The sequence below is a fragment of the Copadichromis virginalis genome, linkage group LG20 (genome assembly GCF_057382275.1).
Source record: "Copadichromis virginalis isolate Kocher_CV1m ecotype Utaka linkage group LG20, C_Virginalis_male_GT1.1, whole genome shotgun sequence".
In the NCBI taxonomy this organism is placed as follows: domain Eukaryota; kingdom Metazoa; phylum Chordata; class Actinopteri; order Cichliformes; family Cichlidae; genus Copadichromis; species Copadichromis virginalis.
Genome location: NC_140637.1, coordinates 12,749,835 through 12,772,185, shown reverse-complemented (window position 1 = coordinate 12,772,185; position 22,351 = coordinate 12,749,835). Strand labels below are relative to the sequence as shown.

Genomic DNA, 22,351 nt, shown 5'->3' with positions numbered 1-22,351 from the left:
TCACAAAAAAAGAAAAATCCACGAAGTTGCTAAATCAGCCTTGTGCAACACAGGATCTTTATAAATAGTCTGGTACTGACAGTTAGAATCACATGCTCTTTACTCTGGGAACGCTCTGTGTTTCTTTGTTCTCTCTAAGAGTACCAACTCAACTGTGTGCTACATCAAAAAGTTAACTGCTGCCAGGACATGTTTACATCTCATTATTTAATCTTTTTCAAACCTGAAATAATACATTTATTTTAAAATGAGACACATATTGATACTAGGATACTTTTTAGGGCCATGGGTAGGTTATATTGATCAGCTTTGATATTACTCTGCTCCATAGAGTGCGGTTCAATTTGCAGGGAGTTCGTTGAGGAAAAAGGAATTCTGATGCACCCCACGGGTTTTCATTCATCTGTGTTTTTCTTTGTCATTCCCGCTCTCCTTTTCCACCACTTCTTCTCACTCGCTCATTCCTTCAGCAACTGATCCCCCTTCCTTGCTCACATTTCCTATCTACTATCTCCCTTTCTCCCTCCTTCATCCAGAGGAATCCACAGCTGTCACTCCCATTCAAAACCTCGTCTTCCCAGAGCAGCTGGCCAGACTGTGGTTTGTGTGTGCGTGTGTGCACAAGTGCGCGTGTATGGGTGTGGGCCTCCCTGCCTACAACTGTCGCCAAAATATTTCTATATTTATGATCTCGCTCTGCTGGTGCATAGTTGGAGTATCCAAGTGTAAATGCTAGTGTGTGTGGCTGTCAACAAGTTTAGGAACTACCCTCTGCTATGTGTATGCAAGTGTGTGTGTCCGTATGCATGTGTTACAGCAAAAATGAGGACGACCCTCTGAAGTGAAAACATCACCGAGTGTTAAGTGAGGACACCAGAGGCACCTAAATCATCCACAAGCCTCTGAAAGATATCTGGCTGCAGGCCTTCATGTGAGAACGACAGGAAAAATCCACACTTGGATTCGTTTCACCCTCCTCCAAAACATTTGCCAAGCTCAATACATAACTACTTTGTAATAAATCAATAAATAATTCATGATTTTCTTCCCGCTTTAATACTTAGATTGCAGGTTACCTAAGAATCCTGTTTGCCAGCCCCCGTACAGTTGGCGTGGGATTAAAATGAGATGATAATGGTTCAGTGTGTGAGGTTTGACTTCTATTTATATAAACAAAAACCAGCCTGATGAATAATTTATTGATCGTTCAAAAATGAAGTTTTCATTGCCTCTGTAATCAGCGTGTTTATGCAACATCACAATTTTTATATTTTTTTTTCCAAAAATAAGATAAGAGCCAGCTGCCACTGAAATAATAAGTCTACAAATAAACTATACTAGCAGCTTCGACAGGACCAACCACAAGCTAACAACAGTTACAATGACGTTATACAGCTACAGCGTTTACCACTTTCACCATAGCAATATTGTGTTTTAATGTTCGCCAATTAGCCCTAAACCTGACTGAATTTATATATTTCAGTAGCCTAATCTGCCACATGGCATTTTTCTTATACCACACACATGGTAATTCTTTCTTTTACATTCACATGATGATACATCTGGGACAGTCTTTAGAAAAAGGGACTTCGACAAACAGACAGAAAGAGCTCCACCTCCTGAATCACAGTGAAGATGGAAACAGTTTTAAAGTTAAGGACATAACAGAGTCATTACCGAGTATTTCCAAATCTGAGTCAAGGGCAAGGTATTTGAAACAAAAGCCACTTTATTTTTAATTACACGTTTTTAAAATTTGTCTCATTTCACTTTTTCCATCAGGAGATTTATGAACATCGTGTGAGGAATCTAAGTCATTACATCCTGTTCCAATTCATCTAAACAGGTGCTTTGGGATTCCACCAGCTCAGCATACCAGCAATACACCCATTTACATAACTCACATACAGGTCACACAGATAGAAAAACTCTGACAGAGTGCATCTCTGTCACTTTGGGGTTTTTTTTTTTTTGTTTTTTTTTTTTTAAATTATCTTAACCCAGTATTATAATTTGCTTGAAGGTGGAAACAACTCACTCATCTGAATGCCTCCGTCTGTCACAGAGGTGACACCAGGTGTGCTCTCCTGTTTGACAAATAACAGTCGACACAGACGTGGTTCAGAGAGCCACATTATCTCCGTTTCCTGTATTCCGCTGAATGCCACACACTAGCTCAGTGACACATTAAAAGACACCAGATCGTCTGCCATTTTTCCCCATTGCTGTTTTACATACTGTCGGTTAAGATATTACTCCAAACACTCTTCTAGCACGGGGAAAGTGATACTTTTTGTGTTTGCTTTGTTTTGCAACAAACAGAAGAACTGTAACTTGGGAAATGAGTACTATGACTGACTGACAAATGTTCTTAAGGCCCAAGTTGGTATTGCAACATGTTAATCATAACACAGGTGAGGAAAGGTTCTCTTTGTGTTGCACGAACTCAGATTCTTTGAGTTTTTGTTTGTATGACATCGGACACCTTCATTGCTCAATACAGGCACTTTGGTTTTTCCTTGTGTCATACTTTTCAGGAGACCAGAGGTTAAACTATGAAACAAACGAAAAATAAATAAATCCTTATACTCCGAGAATGGGGTAATGTGGAGACTTAAGAAACTGAGTTCCTTCTTTGACAGGAATAGGACCGTTTATTTGCTGAATGGCACTTCTCCAGCTGATGAAATACAGCTGCTCACCTTCCAAAAGCAGCACTGGTTGTGTTGGGCATGTTCCTGTTCCCAGTGTAACATGAGGAAACTATTCACCATCGAAAAAATACGATTACATTTAAAAGTTGTGTGCTGAGCCACACAGGAATAACATTTCCTGTAAAATTACAGTAAAGTACCGGCAGCTGCATTTCTAGTCTTTAAGCTGCTATTTTACAGTTTCTCTACTATAAAAAAACCCAAAACAAAACAAAAAAAAACCAACACAGCAATATGTGGTATAAAATATAAACTTTACACTACAATAACTGTTTGATTGCCATTATACTGCTGTTTTAGTGTTCCTACATCACACCAACACAAACTGTTGTGAACTATAAATGGATGACACTCCCTTGCAGCCTGAATGATTACTCAACTGTGGCCAGTATTTTTCCCCTCAATGCCATCTGCATTTACAGTACGAGAACAGCAAATTGCTTTTTTTTTTTAATCATTTTTTTCTGTAATTTCTCACAGAATTTTAAGAATTCATTGCACTAATCTTCACAAACTCTACTTTAGAGATCAATCCAACTTCAGTTCTGTTGCACATCTGTATACATTTTCCTTTTCTCCTTCACACTCCTGCTGTCCTTCACATCAAACACATTCTTCACATTTCCCAACAAAAAACAAAAAAAAAAAACAAAAAACCCACACTCGACGGGATCTCCCTCTTTATCTTTTATAATACACACACACACACACACACACACACCATAAAAAGCCAGAAGAAAAGGGGAAAAAAACAAAACACAGAATTCACACATTTCTTAAACACAGAGCCAGGTAAGGGAAATAAATAATAATGCCTTAAGTGTCTTGCTCATATCTCTTCTCTCAAATATTGTGTGATACTGTAAGCACGATTATTTAAAATAAACTAATATTGCTGGTTGTAAGTGAAAACAGTGAGTCATCAAAATGACAGTGGTGACTGATATGCTGATAGCCTGTGGCTGTTGCCATATCTGGGGGGAAAAAAGCCTGTGGTAGTGAGATTGGTGGCTACAATCTGCAGCAAAGGCCTTTGGCTGATAAGAACAACACAATATATCTGCTTATCTGGCTGAAGCCTCAGCCCGTCTTGCATGGAAGACGTAGTTTGACTTAACTCAGCAAAATCGGACAAAACTTACATCAACATCCAGTTCAGCGTAAACAAGTTTGATGAGCGTTCCTGAAGGATAAAGAAAGACTCCCAATTTAATTACTTGATGAACGCTGCTGAAATGCTGTGTACATCGGCGCAACTTTGGTTTCCCCCTCTACTTGTTTTATAACAGGTTTCAAGATGCAAAGCTTGACTGCGTGACCTGTTCACATGGAGATTTTTTGGAACGGTGATAACATGCTGGAGTGGCTGACTGCCAGAGCACCCAGCTTTGGTGCCTGTTGCAACTGCAAAACATTAATGAACTACAATAAAGTACATGTGTGAAATAGGATTTGGGAAAAAACTGAAAAGAAACAAAATGAGAAGAGAGAGAATCTACAGTATCGCTCTACTCTATCTGCTTCTCTTAAATTTAAATCTCTTCATTTCATGGGAGTAGTTAACATGTTCCAGGAAAGCAGCTTCATGAATATGCACCATCACACTCTGCCGTCTGCACAGATAACAAAGGAAGAAGGCATTAACATTCCTGCACATGCTCTGCACTCTGGTCAGGGATGAACACACAAACACACATGCGCGTATCTAACAAAGGAAAAAAAAAACATTGATTCTGGAAAAACCCAATTCCATTCTCAATCGTACACAAAGATGGAGGCCAAACATTAAGTTGATGATGTTCAAAAAGAGAAATTGTTTGGTAATCAAGGGTTGATCATATTTTTAAAAGAAAGTCTCTTTGTTTTGTTTTTTCTAATTTTAGTAGATCAAATGTGGAAATTTTCTGGTTTCATTTGATTTCTTTAAATAAACAGATGTTTGTTCTGCCCATTGGACAAAAAAAAAAAGAAAAAAGAAAAAAAAGCTAATACTTGTAGATGATTTTGTACTCATTTTTGTGAGATTGGTAACATGTGACGCCTGCCTCTTTGGCTGTTGGATGGTATGACAGACATAACAGCAGTAACGTCTATGGTGTGCAATATAAAAACGTCACTACATAATGCAGAAAGCCATCCCATACTTTTTGCCACAGAGCAGCTCTGGCTCTCAGCACTTCCTGCAGGACATGTAGTTGCAAGCATCACAGCTGAGCAAATGGTGGTATGGAGTCAAGTGGCATCTTTGCCCTAAGTTGCTAACTAGTTCGGGAAATACATTTCTGGAAAGTCAACAAACAGCAACACCATTGTTTTCCCCTTTCAATGCAATTCCAGCACAACCTCACTTTACCCTTCAATATCGGAATGTTTTACTCTCTAAAAATAGGCATCTGCCTCGGGCCCAAAACTCCTGTACGTGTCGGGTTTTAGTTTACTGGAGATTTCAAACTACACAGCAGCTCTTCTCACCTCTGTTGCAGTACTATTTGTTTTCATCATCCTCGGTGAAAAGGGGTGTCTCACAGAAACTTGTCTTACATATACTGAAACACACACCCAGACAGACACACTGACCACAGATGGGCATTGTATAAACCTGTATCGTGTGGTTCTCCTATTCAATTACAAAGAAATCAGCCTGAAGCTGTAAACGTCACTGAAGATAATCAAGACACACACACACACACACACACACACACACACACACACACACACACACACACACACACGGAGTCACATGTAAAGTCAGGAGTCCGGTCAGATCCTATTACATCCGCACCTACAACAAGCCATCTGATCCGAGGTCAGCATCAGTCGGTGTGAGCTGAATCATGACTTGGTTGAGCTGTTTAGGTCAGACGGTATCATCTGGTTCGGAGAACCTGTGACTGATATGTGGCTTCTACAGTATCAGGAATCAGGCTAACTTATTATCTATGAGCAAGATGATTAGCATTAATGATGGACCTGTATCTCCAAAGAACTTTAATGCTTCAGTTAACATCTAAATTTATTTTTTGTTCAGGGCTGTTACATGAATGTTCTTGATTTTTATTTCTACATATGTAATGTTTAGTCAGCAACTAACCATTTCAAAGAAAAAAGAACAAAGACAAGGTCACTGATCCTGAATATTTTAGGATCGGTGACTTAAGTATTAATTGTATAAACAAAAGCAAATTAGCTTTAAAATAAATGGTACACAAATAGTAAAATGTGTCCTTTGATTCAAGTTTATTTCAATGAAAGTTCATGTATATAGAACCAAATCATAACAACAGTCACCTCAAGGTGCTTTATACTGCAAGGTGAAGAGCCTACAGTAGCTGGAGAAAACACCAACAATCAGATGATCCCCTAGAAACAATCACTAGGCAACAGTGGGAAGAAAAAACTCCCTTTTACCAGGAAGAAATCTCCAGCAAAACCCAGCCACTGGTGGTGAGGGAAAGATAAAACAAAAAAAGAAGAGGATACTAATTAAAGCTAGGACATCTTACTTTCCGTGTATTTGTTTCTCACCAATAGTGGGAAACGGGAACAACCCCAGCTTCCTTAAAGTTTGGAACTCAGAAACAGATTTAGATCCAGGGCTTCTCGTCTGGCACAGTTGCTGTAACTGAGGTGAAAATTGAGTGTTTCGGGATTTTTTATACCCTGAATGCCACAGGAATAAATCCTTAGAAGAAAGAATTCCATTGACTTCAGTAAATTTAATCCGAATTACGTGCCTCGGCATGTACACGGCTGTGTGCATGGAAGTGAGAGAGAAATGGGAGGGGGAGGTATCAGAGTGAGGCTGGAGGCCAATAAGAGACCAGTTACCCAGCAGACCACAGCAAAAAGATTTTAGCTCAAAGGTTAATGCAACGTGAATTGATTTGACACAGTAATAAAATGTTGAGGACACTCTTACCTCAAGCCACAGCGCACACTCTTACAGTCTCTCAGTCCCCTTGCAAGAAAATACTTTAAATATGTGCAGCCTGTCACACAGACACAGAAAAACTCACACACACACGCTCTAAAATGAAATAAAAAGTAGACAACTGCACCACACACAAACACAGTCCTGTGAGCCCCCCTTGGAGAGTATTATATAACATTACCCCTGACATATCAAGTGATTTCATGCACCTCGAGGCAGGACAATTGAGCCATTTGTTCAGCAGGTCAAAAATAGCCGCCAAACCTCCAACGCCGTCTACTGTTACAACCATTACTACCTCGACTACTGAACAGCTTGTGTCTGCACTCCCATTTGGCTTTAACGGGTATTAGAGTTCAAAATCACCTTAATGTATATGTTGTTCATTAGTACAAAATGTCAGTACGTTTTTGAATTTGCAGCTGCAGAGGATGAATGACCTAATGCTATTTGGGTGCCAAAGCGCAAACTGGAAATTCAAGAAGGAGCACAATTAAGCTCTAAATAAACAGTCTAGCAGCTGCAACATTACAGTCTTCTAGTGATATATCAACTCAATAAAAGGCTAAACCTGCTGATTAAATGTTTCAATAGGAATCATGTTACTTAGATATACAAATAAGTGAGAACGATTACCAGCATTAGAGGTAATGATTGATTGATTGTTGCTTATCAACTTTCCTCCAGTTGAGTCTTTAATTCAACAGGAACCGGTAACTAAAAGAAACACAGTGCCCAGATCAGCTGACCAATGTGGCTGGAAACCACAACTAGGATATGTGATCTCCACTGCATGACTGTTGGAGTTACTCCATTTAGCGATCCATAGAGTAAAGGCCTGAGAAAATGAGCAGAGTACACATGCAAACTGCAATAAGTCGTATTTTCTATGAAGAAATTTGTAAGGAATTTTTGTTGATTTCACTGACAGCCCTGAAAAAGGCAGTTTTTTCACTCCTTATTAGGAAAACAATTATTGAAAAATAACATTACTATGGTCAATCAAAAAAAAAACAAAAAACAAAAAACTGAACTATTTTGAAATATCTCTGTTTGCAGGATTAAGAGTTGTGTCTTTTTTCATTTCTAGGGCGTGTAGAGGAAAAGGCTGCTGGAGGAAGAAGTTGAATATGAGGTGAAGGTCTTTTTATTAATAGACATAGCTTTTGAAAGCCATTGTGAAACTTGTCCGAAATCATCATTATACCTGTATGCTCTCACTTCTGGTAACTGCTACAGGAGCCAAGTATTACAAGCTATTCTTTAAGTGAACAGCACTTCTGCGTGTTTTCTGTTTCACGTATGTGGAAAATTAGGGTTCAAGGCTATTACAGACACAGCAGGACAAGTGGGACGTAACCCTGCAGGTCTATTATAGCACTCTGTGTAGTTTAAAGGGCTGTTTGAGCTCCAGAGGCTTTTAAAATGGTGGTTTCACATGTTATGCACATCTGGCGCAGACCGCCGCCACCTTAGATCGCTAACCAATCTCCGACTTCAGACGTCTGGCGTAAGGGCAATGCACTCCACAGGCCAAATGATTTAAAGCGAGGTGTGCATGTTTGAGATGGAGAAATTAGAGAGAGGAAGACAAAGGATAGAGAGCCAGTGCCAGTTGCCCTGTGTGGACAACACGCATGTAACCAGACTCTGCAGTTACGGCCATGACCTCAATGGGGTTTTTTTTGTTTAGTTTTTTTTCCAGAGACATGCACGCAGACACACAAAGCCCATAGTGGGTCCTTGGTTAGCATGCAGTCAGCAGAGCCTGGCACAGCGAGAGCCGGCTTTCATTCAGAGAGTCATGCATTGTAATCCTACACAGCGTGATCACACAGGCATGCTTCACAGCAGAGAATGCTAATCTAAACTAAAAATGCAGGACTAAAAGTGCCAGCCTGGGTCACTTGTTTCTGATGCTTGGAGCAGCAGATCAAATACTTTTTGAGCTCAGGTTTAAGAACAAAAGCATCAACTAGGCTTTTTGTTAAAGAGAGGCACAACAGATGAATACATGACAGGAAGGGTTGCTGAAAATTGTTGAAAATTTGACACGATTACAAAGAAAAGTAACAAGCCAGCTCTTATTTTACTGGAAAGATGGTGGCATCTTGAAATGAGTGCTAAAGGGTTAACCTAAGTTCACGTCCTGCATCACACTAGTAGTCAGAGCGAACATTTTCATTATCTAACCATGACCACATTGTGAAAGAAACAGTTGCAATCAGCCATAATTAGGAGGAAATATGTTTTGATATCTCCAGATGTTTATGTGAGAAGCTTTTGTGCCAAGAAGAATGACCGTCAGAATCCTTACTGATGACTCTTACACAATCCTGGAAGTGAAAATATAAAAAAGTGAAGTGAATCCCTCTACTGTACTATACACTGGTACCAGTGATTTCCTAATATTAATTCGAACACAGAACTAAGTCTTTTGTTTTAGTAGGAAACTAACTAAAACCGGATGCTATTGGACGTTTACTAAACAATAAATAGCTCATGTGGTAAATTTACATTCACACATTTTTGTAGGACTGCGTGACGCATGTTCAATTAAACTTCTGCATGACCTGCAGCAAAACTAACTTCTAAACCCACATGAAAAACACAGCCGAGGAGGCTGCGTCTTTCCAACTAGGCCAGCACCTGTTCTCTACTTTTACTGCAGCTTAGATCATTGTGGAAAAACTGCTGTCACCCAAATTGCATACACTGTGTGTGTGTGTGTGTGTGTGTGTGTGTGTGCACGCGCACATGTTAAAAAGAAAATGATGTAAAGAAAACAAGATGTAGTCGTGAGCAGGGACTGCCTGGAGAGCAGCAGCATCTTTTTCCACAAGAGCGTTTCAGCGCTAATGGCTTTTGCCTAACTTTAAGAGGTTCAAGTAAAATATTACCAAAAAACCCAACTACTTATTAAATCAGAACTGCATTCTGAACATTTTCAGCAGAGGTTTAAGGTCTAACCTGCCACTGTGGGAAGTACGCTGTCCTGTCTGTCAGTCTTTACGATGTTCCCAGAGGTGCCGATTCCATCTGTGGGGACAAAGACAAAAGTATATCACTGAACTGGAGCTCATATTCACAATATCTAACAACAATGAACAAAACAACAACAACAACAAAAAAACAAACACAGTTGATAACTGGCAGCTTTCACCTCTGAACCTTTCCTAAAAATGTCACAATAAACAAAGCAGTTTTAATACCAGCCTTAAAGAGAGAGGTGACAACGTTTCTTGCAGGTGTATGTTAATAGATTTCACCACTGCCATGTGCTGGCACTTGGCACAATGTGAGCTGCTCATGTGATGTATCAACCACAGGTCTAGTGCACTATTTTGACCCACATGTGGATAGAAAAGATGAGAAAAGTGTGTGGTGGTCTGGGCTGTACCACGCAAGCACGCGCGCGCACACACACACTCACACACGCGCGCGCGCACGCGCGCGATAATCCCAGTCGTAGAAAAGTACGCGAACAGTGCACCTGCACTTTAAACTGGGTTGCGGAGGTGCTGCTGCTAAACTGTGATGCTGGCCGACATCTGCTCAACCTCACTGGGGCCAAAAGTAAATAATATTTGAATCTTATCTTAAGAAATGACTGATAAGAAACGTAGGTTTGTGGTTAACACACCTCCGGCAGTTTCAACAAAGCACTCCTTACTCTGTTTAGGAAGGCAGACATTATTTACGTGATTTACAGCTTGTCAACGGCACTTTGCTTTAAAGTCACTTTCTTGCTTCATAATGACTTGAGCTGTAATGCAAATCATGTTTTAAAACGACTGTTGGAGGTGATGGTGACTTTATGTAACATATATGTACAAAAGACTAATGAAATAAATTAAAGCTCGAGAAAAGTACCAAATTTTTTTTTTTTAAGTTTTCGTCAAAGATGCGCGCGCGTGACACTTTTCCAAGCGCTCGCGAGCAATTAAAAGAGTGCACCTGCGCACGTAGCTTAACGCCATACTGCACCTGCCCGACGAGTCGAAAGCCCGACTCAAAACAGCCCGAAATTTAAGAACATTTATCAAACTTTCAGCTGCTCGGACCGTGTCACCACCAGCGCTTGCCTACCTTGTAAACTGGAGCCCGTTTACACCTAACCGCCCCTTCAAAGAGTCCAGTCACACTTGAAGATAATCCAACTTGTATCGGAGTCTGTTTTTGAAACGTTGAACAAGTAAAAAGAGCCAAAAAGCTGACGGAACGTGATGGAAGCGAGATGGAGAGGTCCGCTGGTATTGTCAGTGAAGCCTGTACTGACTGAGGAGCCGAAACAGGAACTTATCGGAGGCAAGTTACAGAGAAGTAAGTCCGGCCCCCTCGAAGCCCTGCTCCCTCCCCTTCGCTCTCCTGCTGACAGAAATAGCAGGCGAGGCGGGCCCCACCAAAAATAGCCTTGACTTCACACAGGACCTTCTTGACTATTGTTTTCCCGCACCGACTCACTCCCTTTAAGTGCACGCTCCGCGTTTGACTGCTCGTAACTTGTATGGCGTTCTTAACTTTATTTCTTTTTCTTTTCTTTTTTTTTCTTTTTTTTCTTACTTTTTCTTACAAATAAGATGGGGATTTTGTGCCACATAAAATAATAGCTCCCTCTCTGTGGCTCCATCTGCTGTCAAGAACTTCCAGCAGCAAGCAGAGTGACTCGGCTCTGGGATCTCCAGGGTTCTTTTGGAGGCCCCCAGAAAAAAAACCAAAACAAAATTAGGCTCTTTTTGCGAACATTTACTATTTGTCATAAATGCTTAAATGTTTCCAAAACAACAAACAACCCACACAGTGTTATTCATGTCAGGATACGGCAACATGTGACCCTCCAAGATGAGACAGATGTTGGTCAAAATGGAACTTCCATCACTACAGCACTGACTTGCACAGATCTGCTGTGCAATACCTTTCTTAGCGCTCACTTTATTTATAGTACAGTGAATATAAATAGTTGTCCTGCATATTGATTCCTGAGCTTGTACTTACAGTAAATTACATACTGTTGAATAGCGTTTTCAAACGCCTCATACCCCCCACTCCATTAACTTTGTCTGTCTGTGGTGTAGGTGTGGACAAGAAAATCTCTGATTACAGTCATACACCATTGAGCTAATGTGCAATGAAAACCATTATAGCACCGAACAAATTAGCTTGTTTGGGTGCACATTAAAACTCGAGTCTGTGTGAGTTTCTGCACAAAACCATAAAAGCTGCAAGTATTTTCTCAGGAAACAAAAACAATTTTTGAACCTGGTTTGGTTTCCTTTGTAATTCTGATTTCCTGCCTGCAGTGCTCAGTTATGAAGCTATTTCAGATTTGTTTCCTAAATAACTTATATAGACCACTATCACAGTATTATATAGAATCACAAAGGTAAGTATTAGAGATATTTCCTAACAAAACTGAACTGTGGGAGCGCAGGAAATAACTTTACATTAATCTTTGGAAATTAATCTGCAGTTGGAGCTGAAGCTGAATAACATTCATTGCTGTCCCAAAGAACAGCAGGAAAAACAAAGTAAGGCTGTTTAAAGGGGCCCTCATAAAAAATGTCTCAGATAGTTTCTATGTGCCAAATTACCAATGCCATATACTGTAGTCTCGATTCTACAAATACAAATGACTTTACTTGCTCCTGTACGTGAAGAATGTAAATCTGTGTGTTTAAAACTGCACCCGATTCACTCGTGTGGTAGAGCAAGCAGGAAGTCTGTTATGAAAGAAAATGCAGTCATGTAGAAACATGGACATTTTGTGTAGTTTTTCAATAGCTTGTTCACGCTAATTGAGTATTAAGTGTGAACAAGCTTCCTATTGTGCTTTCAAGTATGTTGTGCAGAAAGAGAGATCATGGTTGCTGGTGGCTTGACGTGATCAGTCCTGCTATTTATGGGAAAAGACTTTATCCATAATCCTCTCTTTAAAATGCTTAATTTTCACGAAGAACTTTGCTTTCAGTCATCATTTGTCAGCTGTTTTTGATGAACTTTTAAGTATTACAGGCATAACAGTAAAAATAACTCCACTGTAATCGGTGCACACCTTGCCTTGATACAGCAGATACTGCTAATATCAAAAGAAAACGGGGGTAATTAAGAGCAGTTACGGTTAAACAAGGGATGTGGCAGTAAATAAAGCAGGCTGACATAATCCTTAACAAAGTTGAGTCATAATAGACTTTTACAGTTGAAACAGTTAAAATCAGGGTAAAACTATCCAAATAGATGCTCTCGATGTCTAGCTATCTTTATTTTCCCTCATAATAACGAAGGACTGAATGTTTGTAATTCTCTCCTGCGGTAATGCAGACTACTTTTTTTTTTCAGAGATTAAAGACACTAAGTTCTGTGCAATGTTCAGATGTGCAGATACACATTTTTTTCTTGACATTTTCAGACCACCAAGGAAGTAGAGCATCCTGTCAGTTTTCAAGCGCACACACTTGCAGTACAACACGCTGCTGTGGAAGCCTGCGTGACGCAGGAACATTGCCTTGTCAAATCTTATAGCCCAAAGTCTTCCTAGAATCAAGAGGCAGTTTTCTGGTAGAGGCCACTGACAGTGAATCGCACACATCCTCGCGTCACAACCACTCCACTGTGGTCTGCATGATTCAGTAAACCTCTCTGGCCCTTTTCTACAATAATTTGCAAATCTGTAATTTCTCCAGGGTAGCACCATAAAAATCAAACCTCTGTTTGTACCTGCAAAACAAACTTCCTCCCAGAACTTCCTGTCAAACATTCACATTTAGAAGACATTTTAAAACATAAACTAATACACCAAACTGCTAGAAATTAGTTTGAATTATTATTATTATTATTTTTAAATAAGGCCGCAGGGAATGTCTTCATGCATGGCGGAGGTGCTTGGAGACACTATCTACTCCCTGTTTTTCTCACTCTTCTTAATTCAGCACCATCTGTAGAGTACCGTTTAAATTTTTTTTTTTTGAGTCAGAAACTGACATTTATAATAAGTTTCACAAGCACTTCACAATGTTTTTCCCCACTTTTAACCGTCCTTTTTGTTTCCACAGAGCACGAGCGTGTGCAAGCGTTTTATCCTTTTTCCGATCTCAGCGTAAGCCAGGTCAACAACTGATGTTTAAGACCAATATTGAAACCAAGAAACGAGCGCTCTGTCTGCTGCTGGTGGTGCTTCATCGTCCGCTCGCTCACCCTCGGGTGGCTCTTTGAACGGGGGGAACCCAGCACTGTTCCCAGAAACCCTCAGTGTGTGGGTGTATCTAACGATATAACGGTGTGTGTGAGAGAGGGTTGTGTCCTGTGTGTTTGTGTTTGCATCGTTTATGCGATTGTGCGCGTTCAAAAAGTGTGTGTGTGTGTATGTGGTTAGTCCATTCAATTACACAATCTAGCATGCAGTCTGAATCACATCCGGTTTCGAGCTGAAAATAACCAAACCACAGGGTGACAGAAAAGCAGCGCAGCAGGCAACCGCCCACAGGGAGAGAGGAATAGATACATATGCATACACACTCTGTCCAGCATTGGTCACTTGGTATTTTTCACAAACAATAATAGGAACTGGCGTCTATTTCAGTGTGCTATGCTTTGATTCCTGAGATTTTCAAATCAAAATGATTTCACATTTTTGTAAAACTCATCGCATGTATTAACGCTTTTGTAAGAAATCAAATAATCCATGTTATCTTCTTAAGATACAACAGGGGATAACACAGCTATGAAGACAGTGCAGAAAAATGATGCAATGCACATCAGGTTTTTTTTTTTTTAGAAACATGATCAGTCATCCTTTAAGATGTAAATTAATTTGAAATGACATAGAAAAGTTTGACGTACGGCTCTTTTTTTTGTCAGTTTAGTATATGGGGCAGGATGTGGTCAAATGTGTGCTACAAAGTTGCCTCCCACCTGCAGGGATGTGCTACTGCTAAAGCAACAACATTTGACACAAGAAGTGATTCTTCACAAAAACAACAATAAAAAAATAAAGAATGTGCAAAACTAAACTGGAGTCCTCACAAAATAAAAGGCAACTGATTAAATTCATTTAGGATGCTTTAAATGTCATCTACTTTACAGGTAAAGTGGATGTCTGTCTGTGTGTATGTGTGCGTTGGGTAACTTGGGGGAGCCTTTGCTGTGAGCATCTGTGTCTGATACTTGATCTACCATGTGCAGACAGTGTGTCGTTAAAAAACAGCACATGCTCTGGTATAAACACAAATGAGTCTGTTGTGCGTAAGAGGGAATGGTATGACCCTTATTTCCACTAATTATGAGAGACAGCAGTCTCAGTAAACTGGTTTAACATAGTTAAAGTCCGAGCTTACAGATACTATCAGTAAAATGGAATTAGTGGAGGCTTAAGAGAAAACGAATAAAGGAGTGAATGTTGAAGGGAAGGGATTAAAAAGTTAAAGGAAAGTCAGGAAGAGGATAAGAGGACCTGAGCAGTGTGGTTTAGGAGATAAGCGAGGGGAAAAAAATAAGACAGATAGGATGAGAGAAACGGAGAGAGCGACAGAGAGAGAGGCTGGGAGCACTGTAATAATGTTTGGCCTTGGTCTGCCAGCGGGGTCCTTCCCCTTATGAAGCCAACAAGAATGTGAGGAATGCTGCATGAGAAGAGGGAAGGAGCTGAGGGAGAGAAAACAGAAGAGGATGATGGGAATGAAGAAAAGCCAAGGAGGAGGAAGCAAAGAAAGGTATCCAGATGAAGACGGAAAGAGGGAGATGGGAAGATGCAGAAGAGGGAGGGTAATAAGAGGAGGAGGAGGAGGGGCAGACGGGGAGGAAAAGATGTATTATCTTTAGTGGGGCTGTGTAAACACAAGAACAAAGAGGATAAAAATAATAAGGCTGGAAAATATTTGGTAGGAAAAGCACTGGGATTTTATTTTTGTGAATATTGCGGACATAGATGTATGCACACAGCCATGTGTTTGTGTGCGTTTACATATTTTCATTTCAGAATTCTCTTTGCTAGTAATTTAAGCAGCTAAAATTATATATGTGTAACATACTGAAAATGCTTCCCCCCACCATGTTTGAGTCTGCCTTAGTCTGGTGATCATCAGTTTCTAATCATGATATAAAGACAGAAACCTTCAGGCATGCTTTTTAAAGTTCCACCAAACTGAGCACACAGAAGAAATGCATTTCTTCACAAATTTAAGCTCAGAGCCTGCATTCTGAGTTATACCAGAAACTGCCAATACCCCACCCACACCCACACAAAAAAATGCATTAGCCACACATTCAAAGCATAAAACAAGAAGCTTTTATAAAAGGTCAATGTATATGTAAGTAATCCCTATGATTTGAAAACTCAGACATCAAACTGCTCCAGTTGTCCAGATGTCCTAATTTTAGAGGGATGAGATGTCCTTAAAATCAGCGGTCACCAACCTTTTTTGTGCCACGGACCGGTTTATGTCCGATTATATTTTCACGGACCGGCCTTTAAGGTATTGTGGATAAATAAACAAAATAAAACCAATACCGGTACCAAAAAAAGAAGATTTATTCATAACACACAGAAAAAGACCCGGGGAAACCAAGTTAATGATAAAAATGCTAAAAAAAAAAAAAATGCTAAAAACCAATAAAAACCCTGAAAACCATACATTTCACACCCGAGCCTCAACTCTCGCAGCCCGATATCTGGGCCAGATATATGGCCCGGGTCCATGGGCCACGGGACCACAGGGGTTGGGGACCGCTGCTTAATATGGTCTTCTCAGGCAAACAGAAGCCCCGCCCACCTACTATTTAAGCTTGTGAGGAGCAACCAATCAGAGAAAAGATGCTTAAAGTAGTTGTTTTCAAGACAGATGATAAACTGAGACCCATTCATGACACGTAAGGATTATTTTGAACTCTAAACCATATAAAGCTATTTTAGTAAAGGACAAGAGTAAAAATATGGATGTGGAAATTAGAACAATGAGCTTTCACTGTTTCCTCATTTCGCTCATGTATTAAAACACGGACATGTACGTTGATTTACGATGTTATTCTTTTTATGTTCATTGTATCACTATATATAGGTATATGAGGTGGCAAAAATGGCTGTGCATAAATACTAAATAACTAAATAATTGATTTATATATTTATTGTTCTTCTTCTTCCAAGCTACATATTCATTGGTAATCAGGGTACAGGCATTATTAGCGCCACTTTTTCCACACTTATTTACAGATGACAACACAATTCTCAGACCCCAAAGTTTCACTGTACTAAAAGTACTTTATCAACATGAGTTTAGAAACAGAGTACACATAATGTACACAATATACGTATAATGTAGATCTAATGTTTTAAGCCACCATTCACATAATATATATATGTGAATGTCAAATTTATATAATTTGAAAAGCTCAAATTATATAAATTATAAAATTAATTTTAAAAAGCTATTTAGATGTCGACAGTGCTGGTAACCTGGGCAATGTATATAATATAAGTTTAATCCAGATTGATTACCTGTCTAGGAGGAGTTAAGGAGGAGCAGACACAAATGTTGCAGTCGTCATAATGGGTCTGCCTAGCCCAACATACTGTACATACCTGCACACAAAGGCAGTATGACTAGACTAAAACAAAAAAGGACACAATGTTAAAAAGCAAAACCTATAAAAAATGTCAGCAGATGTGAAAGAAACCACAGACTCAGCCGACTTAATGCACCGAGGAAGACTGTTCCACATTTTAGGAGCTACAACCTAAAAAGTGTGGTTGCAGAATGGGGAACAGCTGAAAGACCTTGATCTGATAAACGGAAAGCGCGACTGCTGTAATAAGCTTTTGGCAGTTCTCCTGTATAAGCGGAGATAAGGCCATGAAAAGGCATGTGCACTAATAAAATTTTGATATGAATTCTGAATTTCACTGGAAGCAGAGATGGGAAGCAGGGATCAAGGCTGATATGGAGTGGCAGGTTTTGCAGATTTTTGTTAGCGGTCTAGCTGTTGTGCTGTGGACCAATTCATATGAGGAGTGAGTAACAATGAGCTGCATGGGAAACCATGTATTAGGAAATCCAAGCTGTAGGTCGATAGCACAGCGTTGATTGCAAAATCATTCTTAATTGAAAGAACTCTTAATGATATGAGAATAAAATGCATAAAAAAACATAAATATAGATATAGAGATAAGAGATAAATATAGAGATATTTAGAAATAAATATAAACATGAGAAGTTTGCTTCCTCTTTATTGTTAGTTAATTAGGTTGTCTTTGGGTATTAAGAGTTGGGCAAAACAAGAATCCTGAACACATTCCCTTGTGAAGATTGTTACCTTTATATATTATCATTTACTAAAGATTTATGTTTTTATTTTATAAAGTCTATTTTAGGTTTACTCTTAATTTACTTAATTTTGCTGTGAGTCTTAAATATTTACGTTTTTTCCAGCATCAGTTTGTTAGTCCCGTTGTTTTACATGAGACTGTTAGCATCTTCAAGCAGAATCCTAATACATAAATAAGCTAAGCACATACATTATATACAGTACAGACCTTTGAAAGTCTTTCAGGTTTTATTCATGTTGTGTGGACTGTATTTATCCAGTCACATTATAGGATGTCTTTGTTCTGGGGACTTGCATTTTTTGTTAGTTAAAAAAAAACCCTTTGATTAAGATCAAAGTGAGGGAAGTTCCAGGAAATTAATATACATCTTTCTACTTTCAAATTACAGATATGTGTGAAAAGACTGAGGCTGAACCAGTGTCTGAAAGGACTCAGTGCATGGAAAGCTTCGGTGACATATGCAGTCCACAGAAACACAATGGATCGCTGACAGGCATTTTCCGCAAAATAGCAACAGTGTCATTTGTGCAGTCATCACTAACCACCACTGAAAGGTAAAACAAAGAAACAGTGTTACTTTTTTTCCAGCTTTATGTGCAATATCTCATCATCCACTTCGGTCTAAGAGGCATTACCACACACACCAGTCGTATAGCATTATTTATCTATACAAACTATACATATAGCATCTTTAAACTGCAGAGAAACTTTTATCAGCATTTTAAAAATCCGAGCGCTACCAAAGCCATTAAAAAAACTAAGAGATCTGTGAGAGGTTTAATGCAGAGCAACAAAAGATGGCGGTAAGTACTTGAACACAAAGACGGTTTTGACTAAATGAATTACAGCCTCTCTTTTGGACGTTTGATCTGGTTTGATTGAAAGTGAACTGAGGTCAGCTCCGGTGACGGCACAAGAGGAGTATATGATGAAGGACCGAGGATCCCTTAACACCCCGAGGACGTTTGGAGTTATGGTAAGTTATTCAAAACACCACAAGAAACCATAGCTACCACAAGAAAATCCCAGGGATGTCAGCAGCCAGCTCACACACACACACACACACACAAGCACATACGCACACACACACACACACACATATACAAAGCCTCAAAACGTAAAGTCAAATCAAATCAAAACTCAGCCTTATAACACCCACCGTTCTGAACAACAACAAGCCTGAGAAGCGTGAGCGTGTGTGTGTAGGAAACACCCAGACAGGCCAAAAATAGCTCTACTCTTGTTCCCCCTCTCTCGCTTTCAATCCTTCGCTCATTCGTTTCGCTCTCCGTCTGTCCCTCTGTGTTTCTCTGTGTGTCTTGTTTGTGTCATGATTAACCACGGGTAGGAAAAAAATAAGTTAATTTTTCCATATGGAAAATGTCACCCTCTTAAAGAGCGCACTCGAATGTGAGAATATCAGGCTGAGTATGTGATTCAGTGAACGGAGAGAACAATGACTATACTTTGGCATAACTGTTGCATAAGGGGAAACATGAAGGTTTTCACAAAATGGGAAGAATTAGTTGGTTGAAGTCTGTCTGACACGTTGAGCAAATGAGGCAGTTCTCTGAAGAAACTGTAGAAGATCATAAAGTAGTATTTATCTTTTTTTCCCCTCTAAATTCCTGTCAAAATAAAACAATCCAGGATAGACTAAAATAGCTGCTGGCACACTCTGGCCATGCACATACAGTAAATTATGATTGGCCTGTGTTTTCCTGCATCTTTTTCACAGTGCTGTCACGCTCACGGATATTTAACCGGGGTCCAAAGCATTGTGGCAACTTTGTCAGTTTGTTTAGATTTAGTATACCCAATTACAAGTGAAGCAGCCCCTGTAAACAAAAGTCACATGGACTCACGAGGTGTTTACCGGACAGTTTTAGTAACCTGTCATCCTGCGTTGTTACTGATTTTTTTTTTTAAACAAATATAATTGCAGTCCTTGTTAAATAAGCAAAACAGGCTGGCATGGTTTTGTTTCTCGGGCAGTGTCAGCCTGGGCTTTGTTAAGCCAGCTGTGTGTATGCTTAAAGCATCATTTTGAATTATTAGGGTCTTGCTTTCTGTTATAGTAGAATCCTCCTCACTTACAGTAAATATGTGAAAACAAAAGGGAGCTCCAACAACAGAATGGGTTGTAAACAAGCCAGAGTTTAACCTGGTTATTTGAACCACTTCAGTTCAAGGTAAAAAAAAAAAGAAAAAAAAGAAAGAAAGAAAAAAGTCTTTGAATGTTTACAACTTGTCTAATCTGGAACAAGAAGCTTCGAAGATCCTAAGGCCCATAACTATAAGCTCATCGTGCAGCACAGAACGAGACAGTAACATCATTTACATGCAGATACAGATCAATGTCCCCGAGAACATATGTGGTTGTCTGGTCACATCCATTTTTAGACGGCTGGGGTATGTACCATTTAGACCTCTCATCTACATAAAAATCATCTGTGAGAAGCTAATGTTAAGATTGACTATATGCCTTTACCATATACTGATATTGATAGTGTGATCTCCAGACACAGAATCATGCATTCCTTTTAGCTGCACAGAGAGAAGATGCAAACTCCACACAGAGCAGGTTTGAGCCAGTATCCTTGCTTTGAGGTGAGCGTACTAACCACTGCACCGCTGTGCTGCCCCGTGCCAGATGGGACAGGCTAAAGTTGGATATCTGGATAAGAAAATGGCTAGACAGATGTGCCGCCATTAAAAGACGAGTACATTGTGGTCATAAATTGATGGACATGGTCAACAACAATAACCAGAGAGTCTGTAGCATTCAAAATTGGTACTAAAATATCCACACCATTATGGCAGCAGCCTGAATCTTTGAAGGCACATTGGACACGTGCTTTGGTGTTGTTTATACCAGATTCTGACTGTATCATTTGAATTACACAGAGACTCATCGGACCATCTTTTCTGGTCCGGTTTTGGTGAACCTGCTTGTATCCTCAGTTTCCTGTTCTTAGCTGACAGAAGTGGCACCCGGTGTGGTCTTCTGCTGCTGTAGCCCATCTGCTTCAAAGTTTGACATGTTGTGTGTTCAGAGATGCTCTTCTGCAAACCTTGGATGCAGTTTGAGTTACTGTTGCTTTCCTATCAGCTTGAACAAGTTTAACCCTCTGATATCAGCGATGCATTTTCTCCCACAGAACTCCTGCTCAGTTGATATTTTCGCTTGTTCGGGCGATTCTCTGTATAACCTAGAGATGGTCATGTGGGAAAAGCCCAGTCTTTGGAACACTTACACCAGCCTGCCTGGTAACAACCACCACATTCAAAGTCACTTAAATGGCCTGCATTTGTATAGCGCTTTTCTAGTCCCTAAGGACCCCAAAGTGCTTCACACTACATTCAGTCATTCACCCATTCACACTCACATTCACACACTTAAATCACCTTTCTTCCCCATTCTGATGCTCAGTTTGAAATTCGGCTTGGCCAACGTCTACATGCCTCAATGCATTGTGGTACTGCCGTGTGAGCATGTCTGAGTTGAACAGGTGTGCCTAATAAAGTGGCCGTGAGGGTATACCATACTTTACTATCACAAATGCGCTTCAGACGTTCTCCCTTCATTGGTTTCACAACAACACGTGGCAAAGAAGCAAATGAGATGGTGACACCTTTGAAGCAACAAAACCAAAAATCTTGTGCTCTCGGTAGTTTCCTGCTATTAGATGTCTTGACAAACCACAGTACTGGTTTTCTTAGAATTGCCTCACAATTTCTGGCATTGATTGTGCTTGTAAGTCATTGTTCACACCGGTTCAAATGAAGGAAAACATGTATAAAAGTGCCAAGTGCCGTCTGATACAAATACCTTTAATATATGACAAATTTCCATTAATTCATTTTCCTCTTCCATAAATGGGGCTTAACTGCGACTTTCTGAGTAGTAAGTTGTTGATATCAGTTTAAGGCATGACTGACTGAAACAGAAGAGGGATGATTCATTGTGTTTTTTAGACACTGTCTGGTTAAGATAAGATCAACTTTGCTACCCCTGTAGGAAAATTCCCTCTAGCTGCTGAAGCCCCTGAAACAAGTGGATAAAAACATCATACAGCTGTCATCGCACACTTATATAAAACACTCAGTGTGCTCCGAGTTCTGCTGAAGAAGAAGAACATGAAGTAGGCACATACATCAGCTGTCTGCCACCGATGACTGATGAACTTGTGTTTTCTCAGGGGTTTTCATGGAAAGGTTATACCTCTGCTTACTGCTGTGCCTTTTGTGGGAATTTAAGACAGAGAAGGAGAGGGAGAAGGAGAACCAGATGGCTTTTCCTTGCAGGATATCCTGTTATAAGTTGAGCTAGCCGGGCTCTATCTGACCTCCTCACCCCTCTTGACCCTTAACCCGACCGCAATTTAGGTT

General features: G+C 39.9%; 1 protein-coding gene across 2 annotated transcripts in view; it reads right to left on the bottom strand.

Moving 5' to 3' along the window:
• Nucleotides 1-22,351, bottom strand: part of hdac7a (histone deacetylase 7a) — a 57,457-nt gene that overhangs the window by 29,847 nt on the left and 5,259 nt on the right. The window contains exons 1-2 of one of the 2 annotated variants that reach the window (XM_085443112.1): nucleotides 10,735-11,883; nucleotides 9,616-9,684 (exon numbers count right to left, since the gene is read on the bottom strand). Coding sequence is in view for 1 of the 2 variants with exons in the window: in XM_085443111.1 (XP_085299237.1) it covers nucleotides 9,616-9,684 (69 nt within the window). In the remaining variant the exon portion in view is untranslated. Of the gene's footprint in view, nucleotides 1-9,615; nucleotides 9,685-10,734; nucleotides 11,884-22,351 lie in introns of those variants that run through there. The other variant, XM_085443111.1, reaches the window with a different exon arrangement.